At 35.5% G+C, this 10,562-nt stretch overlaps 1 protein-coding gene across 3 annotated transcripts; it reads left to right on the forward strand.

The window, feature by feature from the left end:
* Window positions 1-232: 232 nt before the first annotated feature.
* Window positions 233-7,961, forward strand: LOC143452513 (uncharacterized). 3 transcript variants are annotated; one of them, XM_076953515.1, is made up of 15 exons: window positions 233-392; window positions 1,627-1,831; window positions 2,029-2,222; window positions 2,569-2,701; window positions 2,938-3,111; window positions 3,573-3,789; window positions 4,182-4,339; window positions 4,603-4,778; window positions 4,859-4,987; window positions 5,563-5,699; window positions 6,117-6,313; window positions 6,527-6,706; window positions 6,896-7,064; window positions 7,284-7,427; window positions 7,539-7,961. In XM_076953515.1, the coding sequence occupies exons 1-15, from the start codon at window positions 365-367 to the stop codon at window positions 7,899-7,901; spliced, it is 2,604 nt and encodes an 867-aa protein (XP_076809630.1). In that variant the 5' UTR covers window positions 233-364; the 3' UTR covers window positions 7,902-7,961. The 3 variants fall into 3 exon arrangements, with proteins under 3 accessions (XP_076809630.1, XP_076809632.1, XP_076809631.1); XM_076953517.1 differs by lacking the exon at window positions 233-392 and adding an exon at window positions 624-767; XM_076953516.1 differs by lacking the exon at window positions 233-392 and adding an exon at window positions 873-1,396.
* Window positions 7,962-10,562: the final 2,601 nt, after the last annotated feature.

Raw genomic sequence — 10,562 nt, forward strand, 5'->3', positions numbered from 1 at the left:
TTTTCCCTACTCATTAAGTGTTCGTGAGGATGTGTTTTATTGTGCTATCGTTATAACTAGAACGTTTAGCATCGTAACTTTTGCTCTGCACAGTTAATGGCGAAAACTAAACAATATAAATAAAACACAGTACAATACAATAACAAGTTACTACTGTATGTGAACAAATTAAAAACATGAATTGTAGTGATTTCGTTGCTCAGCGTTAAGCAGCCACAAGGAGTTTTTACTCCCTGCACTATCAAAAAGCACCTAACCCCGTTACGTCATTGCTTGGAGGTTTTTCAGTTCCGAATCAGTCCATTCAGTCGTTTGGTAATGGTTGGCCTACAAATCTAAGTTTGTCATTAAACAATGACAAAAGATGCAGTCATATTTCGAAAGTTTATCGGGTGAGATTTTAATTAGTATAGCATATATTTCAATAATATATCGCAGATGAAGTTATTTATGAGTTTGTTCAATGTGTGTACATGCTAAATGTCCAACTTGTGGATGTTGGGGTATGGAGTGTATTCAGTGAGTAGAACAGCGTAAACATTATTGACTAGCAGGAAAGGAACGGCTACCTTCTTGCTTGGCGCAGGCAACAACTTAGATCAAAAGTATGGTATTTACCGAGTTGTGGAAATTGTGGCACCTGCAAAATCAAAATGTGCACGCTCTACTGTTTTCATTTTACACCGATATATAGTAAACAAATAAGGCAAACATGTTGCTGAATGCCTAGTTGGTACACAATTCGTGTTCTTGCTCTCACAATTTCAGTAAGAAACTGCCATAATTGATATAATATCGTAGAATCAACAAGGAATGTATGATGTTTGTATATCCTCAATTTAATATTCTATATATATCTCATCCTTTCAACCTTGACGAAAAATTGTACGTGAAGACACAAATGTTGACAGAAACTGCAGCCTCAATTCTTTGTTTGTTAATTTTAAATTAGCATTCAAAAAACCAACTTCACCTGGTTTGTTCATTAGATATTATTAAAATAATCAGCAACGTGAAGCAAATTTGACACTATATGATGACGACTCTACTCATTGTTGTCAGCTTAAAAACAAAGCGTTTATATCGAATCCGCCATAACATGGTTCTGACGTGCTTAGTCTTGCATTTTGTATTGTTTATTTTGCGCCATTATCTTTGCGGAGCAGAAATCATGCGTATAATTAGTCTTAAGCAGTCGTTTTTTGTTCCCTACATAAAATTATAGTCTTACTGCAGTCCAAAACCTAAAAAAATTTTAACCAACCATTTGTATCCATTTCATGCTTTCACAGCTTGTTTGAGCAAAAAAAAAAGTCAAGAGTGAATAACTCATAATGAAGGAGCACGCTCGTGGTTACATTCCTACGTTAAAAAAATGAGCTAGCTTCTCAAAAAGGTGTGCACTCGTGCCTTCAACTGGCGATTTGATCCAATCAGTTCTTAAAAGATATTTTCCCTTACTGTTGAAAAATGCTAAATTGAATGATGACTGTGTAACTAATTTGTTAGAACTCTATACTGTGCGAACCCTTTTCATTTAAATGCCACTTCAGCAGTATTCTAGTTTCTGGAGTTTCTTTCCACACTGAACAATTGCTCGTTTTTTATACTTTATTTATTGCATAGTTGATCTTGTGCCAAATGGAGGATTAACATTCTTGGAAAATCCATCAGCATTATCAACCGACGGGCCATCTTCTCTGGGTCATCAAAATATTACACAGACTCAAAACACTACAGTGTTACCTGTTGCTCAACAAGAACTTTCAAATAACCAATCAAATTTAATTAGCAACCTTTTAGAAGATGACGATGTCTTCCAATGTGGAAAGTTAGTCATGAAATTGTAATATCTAAATACTATTGAATTAATGTTAGCTTTTTATTCATGTACCGATAGTTACTATACAAAGGCCAAACCAGTTTATTGTCATCTAAACTGCATTAACAAACTACAAATGCTTTCCAGCTTAAAAGATTTTTATATCTAACGTTTGTTTCTTTACCACTACAATAAATCATTTTCAGGTGTAAGCAACAATTCAGCAACTTGCAGATATTTTTGCAACATAAAACCAACCCATGTTCATATAATCGTCGACGCATTTATGATAATGGATTGCTACAAAGCCAAGTTGTTCAAAGGTCCAGTGAAATGGTATCATCGCTAGATGGTAATTCAATGTTGTTTGATGAATCTCAAACTTTAATATCTGCCGAAGGTTAGTATCAAGCCTCAGGTACAAGAAATTTATTGTAATATAAAGCTACTAGACTTTCATCATATATGAAGTATACGCTTATTTGTGTTAACACAAAACATAGGATTATGTTGTGCAAGAATACTATACCGAATTACTGTTGAAGAAGTTAAATTTAAGCATAATTGGGTCAAGGATAACAATATTACCACCATGTAAGTTTTCTAAGTCCTGCTGTTTCTCCATTTCACTGATCTTTGAAGTTGTTTTCAGTATAATACTCAGATAAAATAATTGCATTGTAAATCTTGCCATTATTTAATACTGTTTTAGTGTGAATAATGCTACAGTTAAACTTTTCCAATAGGAATTCGAAATTCCGATATTGGTAACCATGTTGCTCCCAATCATAATATTCCAGTGGTAAGAGCAGTTGGGCTTTCTGCAAGTTCTTTATCTAATGTTTGTGCATCAGCGCCAATGCCACTTCATGTGCAAAGGTGGGCATCTTTATGGATATATTTGCAGCTAAACAACGGAGCTATGTAGAGCCTCCACATAATTGCATTATTCTTAGTTTGTGACTGTTCGTTGAAAGATAGGTTTAAATTTATTTTATAGTACCGTGTAATGAAATTTTTGATACGTTTTGGATTAGAAAACTTGCAACTGTTGTTTGTATTTTCTTATGCAACAGTGCAATTTTCTAAATTGATTTAATGTTTTCTTGTTTCAGTCTTCACGAAATGCGTACTCGTCATGTATTGCCTACAATGTCGTACAACACTGCTCAACCTCAAATGGTTAACAATATGTCTGCTTCCATATCAGATTCTTCTTATCAAACTTCTGAACATGTTCTTTCATCGTCAGCTTGCACTTCACTTCCAGTTAATCCACAAACTTCAAGGCATGATATAACACTTAAACTTATAAGTGTAGGGGTACTCAATAAACCAAACTTTAACAGCAGCAAAAAGTCACTAATAATAAAAGCAATAGCCAGATATAGTAGCACCTTTAAGGTTAGTATGGTTTTGTCATTTTAGCCACTACTGGCAAAGCAAGCTTAAGCTTGTGTAAATAAATATATGTTAAACCCAAAGTTTTTGCTGCATTTTAGAGTGTATATGTTCTCGATTAATTATTACTCTTAAGGTCTTTTCGTTTTTTACAATGTCTAAATGTTATACTCAATGAAAAAAGGACAATAGTATATTGTCCAAAAGTCAAAAATACTTTCTGTACAAATAATTTGGTTTAACAGTTTGTGACTTTGCGGTGCCTGGTTTATATATGACAGTTCGCTTTGCTTTTATTTTGAGGTGTTTTGTATTTATTACTGTATTTTGAAACTTTGCGTATGTTTAGAATTGTTCTGTCCGAAGATATGTTGCTACATCCTCACAGCAATGCTCACCCAGTTGACCGTGGCAGCATTCTAAATGATGAGTTAAATGATGATGACATTTCATCTAGCAATGGATTAATCTCATCACTTCTACAGCAGATTCCTCCTTATCCCATTCCACAACAAGAACAGCATCAGATGATTCCTCTACAACAAACTGCAAATGTTATAAACGTTGTAAGCATGTAATTTTAGGGTTTAAAGTTTTTGTGCCAATTTGACGTTGTCCTCCTTGGTCAATTTAACTCCTTTCAATTTAGGCAGGTTAGAATATGTTTCAATCCGGGTTGTTGTTGAAATGATTCAGGACTTTGGTCATCAAGGGTAGAGTTAATGATCTGAACTCTTTTTATGAAAAGAGAAATATAGGTCTTATAAAATATGAGTGTTTTTGAGTCAGTTAGTTTTATGAAACTGAAAAATGTATTGTTTGTTTCTCCAAATCAACAACAGTGAGGCGACTGTACTGTTTAATGACAACAAATGTCAACTCAAGTTACAGATGGCTAAGTTGGCCGACTGCCATATTTAATGGGGTTCAGTTCTTGAACTTGATATTGTGTTTTCAGCCACCTGAAACTTGCCAGCCAAATATAAGCATCCCTGATAATATAATTCTCAACTCTTCGAACTCTGAAATCAATCGTTCAAACAAAATAAGTGAAAAAACACTGGAAACAGGATTGCCAAGATTGTATGACAAAAATCAACCACCACCTTCAACAAAGTATGTATGTATTTACTGATTATAGAGTATTGAACAAAACGAAGAGATTTTAATACTATTGTACATCAGAAAACAGAATGGCTAAGATTTTTGTATTGAAGAGGATGATTTTATAAGTTTATTCTTATTGCATTACCACAATATACAATAGGTATTCTAGGAAAATTATCGAGAAGGGATAAATTTTCCACAGGGAATAGGAAACATTTGGAAACAAGTTGCATCAAGGTAGATTGCTTCAGTTTTGTTTCATATTTTCACAGTTTATCACATCAAGAACCAAGTCTGGATGCTAATAAAGTTACCAACCAAGCACAGATTGCACCACAATCAAATGTGATTGTTCCAAATGACCCTAAAAAGAAATTTTGTTGTCAATACTGCAGTAAAACTTTTACAAAGAAGTTTGATTTAGAACAACACAAACGTAGTCATACAGGTAGAGTTTTAAGCAGTATACTGCATATAAGATTGACATCAAGTTTTGGTTAAAGTTTGTATGACCTCATGATTTGTTAGGTGAAAAACCGTTCCAGTGTATTGTTTGTGGTCGAGCATTTGCGCAAAAGTCAAATGTCAAGAAACACATGGTCTCTCACAAGGTCTGGTTAAAAGGAAATGGTTTATTTGCTCAACCATTTGCCAAAGGTGAATTTATTCTAGATATATTTTGGATACAATCATAAATGAACAATCATCACTGTCTAGCCCAGGGCTTCTCAAACTTTTATATTTTGCGACACCATTTTAGAAAAGAATTTTCAATGTGGATCCTTGATGAGTAGCCTACACGTTAAAGATATTAAAACAATAAACGTCCCATCACAAATCTCAAGTGGTATTTTTGTCTATGGCAAAATCGTATAAATGCACACAATCCACAAAAGTAACTGTACAGTAATTACAGAACTGTACAATGGAAACAGTAAAGCAAATTAAAAATTTACAAAAAATCAATTCAATTCATAAAAGCTAGATTTGTTTCCCGGCTCCAAAATGGTTGTACATTTTGTGGACCCAAACGGGGTCACTGCCTATAGTTTTAGAAGCCCTGTTCTAGTTTGTTATGAACAGACAAGACCATTGGCAGAAAAATCTTTTTTACAATATACCTACCACATGTAAAGCACTGTTATTGTTTCAATGGAAAGGTTTTTATTGAGTATTTTCTCCTATTCATTTCTTAATTCTGTTGGTTTCTTTTTATTTTCCATTGGCTTCAGAAAAAGGTGATAAACAATCACGTATAAATGGATCTGTTGAAAATGCTGACATAACATTCGTGTGTGAATATTGCGGTCAAGGATTTTCTTCCTATAACAAGCGCAAATCCCATTTGAAAGAACATAAAGATAAGCAAGTAATTGTGGTCATGCAATATGTTTCTGCATTTTATACTGTACAATAGTTTTAATAGCTTGTACTTTTAGATTTGCGTTGTTAAAATTAATTATAATCAACCAAATGTAATCTTTATTTGGCAAAAAAGGTATGTTCTGATAGAATTGCATTTATTGGTATACTTTAAAGTCTATGAAAGCATTATGTCATTTTTGTTTTAAGCAGCAGCAAAACTGTTTTTGCTGCTGCTGGAAACTAACCAACAGATCCTTTGAGTAGGCTGGATAACTAATTGTTGCTCTAATCTAGCAATATCCAAGATTCTTTAAATTTCAAACGTAATAGCAAAGTATACTCAAACTACTGCTGCTACAACCATTGTTTTTTTGTAAATTTTATATTCAGAAACATGTTCCTAGTTAAAATTTTGTTTTAGGTGTACAAGTGTTTAAAAGAAACATGTTCATCGACGTTCCAAGATCTTGATGCTTTTGTGGCTCATGTAAAAAGTCATGAATCGGGCATGACTTACAGATGTCATCAGTGCCACAAGGTATTCAAGTCACTACATGATCTTGGCCTTCATCAGTATCAAGTTCATCTGAACAGTAGGAAAAAGAATACTCAAACTAAGTAAACATTGATTAAACTTTCACTGTTAGTTAACTTTCATGTAACTAAACATGCATTTTTGTATTATGAAGCGTATGCAACATTTACAACTACAGTATAAAAAGCATTCAAGTTTTCATCAAGCAGTAGTATTCATAGCATTACCTTGACCATGCAACAAGATCTTCCGCTATCTCACTTATAATTATCTTTTTGTGTCAATTCTGAAATTAGGATTTACGCTTGTGGCCTATGCCCAAGCAAGTTCAGCCATCCACATGCACTGCGAGAGCACATGACAAGTAATCCTCACTGTTATGTGTGTCGTATATGTGAAGCAACTTTTACCTGTGAGAGGTATCTTCGAAAACACTACTTGATGCAACATAAAGGGCAGGAAGCAAGAGGAGCAATGTAAGCATGTAGGACATGGTTTTCAAATTGGCATTGGCTTTTTTGCTTTCGTTAGGAATTAGAACGTTAGGGACTCGTCTTCATATTGCTAATTTTCCATATCGGTACCTCTAAAAAAATAAACATTTGCAGTATTTAATGTTCTTTCCTGCATTTTGTTGTGCAAATTTTGTTACCATTTTTTACCAGTTGTAAAGTTTGCGGAAAATCACTGCGCAGTGTATACTATCTTCGTCTTCATATGCTGATTCATACCAAAGAGTTACCGTATCGTTGTACAAAATGCGACGCTGCTTTTAACAGGAAGGACAAAGTTAAGCGCCACATGTTAACTCATGACCCGATCAAGCGTTTCAAGGTAATCATCTTCACGATCCCGTATGCATTAATGAAATACCTGGAAGGCTTTCAAATGATAAATTCTTAAATCATCATTGCTGTTAAATTTCGACTTGAAAACTTGGCTTACCGCACAATTATTGCAAAACATGCTATCCTCGTTTGATCCAGACAAATCATCAAATGTTTACAAGATTATTGTGCCTGCTCCTTTAAATGCAAACATTTTCTTTAAAAGTGTCCATTGAAATCAGTCCTGGGTTGCACGAAAGAATTCAACAGAGCAGACAAGTTGAAAGAACATATCATTGGTCATAGCGGAGTTAAGAAGACATATCCGTGCTCTTTTTGCTCAAAGAAATACAGTCGACAGTCTTGCAAAGTATTCCAAGTTGTTGTACTGTAATACGTTAAAGCTCTATGCTGATTTATTAGGTACAGTAGTGCATCGTTGCGAATGCTTGTTTTTTATGATTCTCATTCACACTTTTAGGTAAAGCACGAGCTGTCGCATACATCTGGCCTCTTCTGTAATGTGTGCCTTCGAACTTTCGACAACGAAAACCGTCTTAAGTCACATAAATGCCGTAAATCGCAAACTGCAACAAACACAAAGAAAAAACGCACGGTATCCAAATCTCAAGCTTCTGGAGACATTTCGAAAGGCAATTCTGTGACGTCATCAGATAAGGAGCTGACCAATCAGGAAAGGAATGAAGATTCGGATGATAATACTTCTGAACGAGTTTACACAAAGTTGTGGTCTGCCAAAGACGGCGAAATAGAACTGATTAATGAAACAACTTCACTGCAATCACCTATCAACGTCGAAGTTACGATGGAGAAGGTTGATTAAATAGGATTTAGTGTTTTTCACCTATTTCGCGATACAAACATAAAAAAGTGGATAACTGTTGTTTGGAAATGCTGTTGTGCATGGAAATTAGATAGTCGCAAACGAGCTATTCGTAGTGGAGATAAACCGCAGCCAGCATGGCAAGTCAAAGTGTTTTTCTTACTGCCAGATGTGCACTGAAATTTTGGCCGAATTTATTGCCAGACCCAGTCACGCCACCGTTTTAACGTCATTGGACAAAGCATTAACGACGTTTGCTCTTGTTCGTTAGACCTAATGAACAGCTTCAGTTTCGGGATATACGGTAAAAATCGAAAATAAAATAAAAATGTGTGTGTCAATCGGAACGTGTAACTTCTCGGTTCTCCGTGAGCAAAACAACACGTATATTCCAATGACTGCCAGCGTATTCTCCGCTTGAGGTGACTGGCGAAGTTAACCGGTTTCTCGGTTGGCTTGGTAAGTTAAGCTACTAACGTAAACTAAGTATAATTTATGCCGCCTAAAGTAACGCAATGCTTTCGAATCATGCCAATTCGCTGAAACGAGGCTAAAGTACCTGTAGCGTTTCTAATGGATAGGCTAAAACCTTTATTTTCACCTGGCACATATTCTGATCTTTAGTGTCTTTGTTACACGACGCGTCCACTTTTATGATCGAATACAGAGAATGGAAATCCATCAAATCCCTGACCAATGTATAGTAGGCCTATGTGAGGTGTGTAACCAGTCACAAAACTCACTTAGTCGCATGGGGCGATGCAAAAAAAACAAACACGTTCGTTTGGGTGCGAATGTGTTAACGTGCGGCAATGCCATTTAGCGGCGTGTACTGTGCAGGTTTCCAGCTCAGCAATCCTTCCCTTGAGTTGAGTGAAAAGTGCTCAATACTTGAGAAAACAGACTATGGGAGTCATCGACCCTGGTCAAAACCATCACCAGCAGGAAATACGAACACTGTAAATACAGTTTGCAGCCTTATCGGAGCAGGTTGTCGGACATTATGTAGTAGGTGCGAACTTAGCAAATATTGTTTTTGTAAATACGGTAACTATACAATAAGCGTATTCCTATTATGTAATGTAGATGTCAGCAAAACTGAAGGCGCTGATCAGTAACAATTCAAAACTGATGGATGCTTTATCTGAAGTTAGCCTAACTTTTTTGTAAATGGCAGTACAGTAGATGCAAATTGTAAATAATATGCGCAAACATGCATCAGCTGAGGATTCATGACACATTTAGTAAATCGCGAATTTTGTAAAGATACTTGTAATATATCTTGTAGATACTTAATTGTAATAAAGATACTTGATACTAATTCGTAGACCGTTATGACGTTATCAATAGGCAACACGTAGTGCGACGTTAGAAATGTTTTTGAGGTTTTAAAAGTGTTGACATGACTTGACTCAAGTCACAACCGAATCGACTCTACTTGACTCGAGTCAGATAAAAATGACTTGACCTCAGCCGCGATTTTATACTGTATTGCTACATTTTCTGTATAAACTTTTAAGCAAGCGACAAGAAATTGGCAAAAAGAAAGAAATAGGCTAAACATATATAAACGTCCAATGCAAACACTGAAACGAAAATAAAGTGAGGGTTTCTGTCATATTTCCTTCAGATAAAATGAGCGCACAAATTGTTTATTACAGCTGTTCTGTGCGTATACTTAATACGCCGCCTACAGAATACCTACCTATTACATTTGACCCTGGCCTACAGAAAGTTCCCTTGAGTTTGAGACCCCGGCCGTATTCTGTTCGTTTGGGGTGGTGTCCGTGCTAACCATTATTCATGCTGTTGTCAACTCTTTTTTAATTCATGAACGTTTTAAGCCTTTGAACATTCCCGCCTTTTCCCGTTTGTTGTTTGTTTGCGGAGTTATATTTAATTATGTCACTCAAAATGATTAGCATTTTATTTGTCGCTTCCCCACAAGCAATGACGAAAAATAAACGATTCGAACCGTACAAACTAAGAGCTTAGAACCAAACCGTGCCTGAAACCAAAGTTTGAGGCGTAGGTTTTGCCGTTATAAATAATACTTTTTTTTGTTTCTTTCTGTGCTTGCCCGAGCGAAAAAAACAGCAAACATACCGGAAGTTAGTATGCTAGAAGCAGAGATGGAAAGACTGGAGTGACTGACTTGACACGAGTCAGATTGTTGAAAAGATTTGACCTGACTGGTGCTTTAGTGCTTTAAAAGGCTCGAATTGACTGGTGTTAACGTGGAAATTTCGGTTGAGTAGACTCGAGTCACAAAATAAATTATTTTAAATCTATGCAAAATCGGATTTTATATTTATGAAAGAATTTATTCAGAAATCACTACGCAATACATTCTATTGAATGTGCAAAAGTGCCAGAAATGGATAAAATCAGATTTTATGCTTATATTTACGTTACGGAAAATAAATAATAAATGGTGACTTGTTTTTGACTTGGCATGTGTTAAGACTTGGACTTGACTTGATAAGCGTTACTGACTCGACTTGACATGGAAATGTAGTTAAATGACTTGACTTGGACTTGCGCTACTACTGTTAGTGACTTCACTTGTGTAACGACCATTCAGACTTGTTTCCATCACTGGCTAGAAGTCAAGGAATTGTTGGCTGCGATTGCGATATCGTGGCCTTTGAAAATGTTCTT

This window comes from Clavelina lepadiformis, chromosome 4, assembly GCF_947623445.1.
Source record: "Clavelina lepadiformis chromosome 4, kaClaLepa1.1, whole genome shotgun sequence".
Lineage (NCBI taxonomy): Eukaryota > Metazoa > Chordata > Ascidiacea > Aplousobranchia > Clavelinidae > Clavelina > Clavelina lepadiformis.

Bases quoted from the DNA above. Each gene is read 5' to 3' on its own strand.
- LOC143452513 (XM_076953515.1), top strand. From the start codon at position 365: ATGCAGTCATATTTCGAAAGTTTATCGG. The intron at 3,790-4,181 runs GTAAGCATGTAA...TTGTGTTTTCAG, and splicing joins CTGCAAATGTTATAAACGTT to CCACCTGAAACTTGCCAGCC. The intron at 5,700-6,116 runs GTAATTGTGGTC...ATTTTGTTTTAG, and splicing joins AAGAACATAAAGATAAGCAA to GTGTACAAGTGTTTAAAAGA.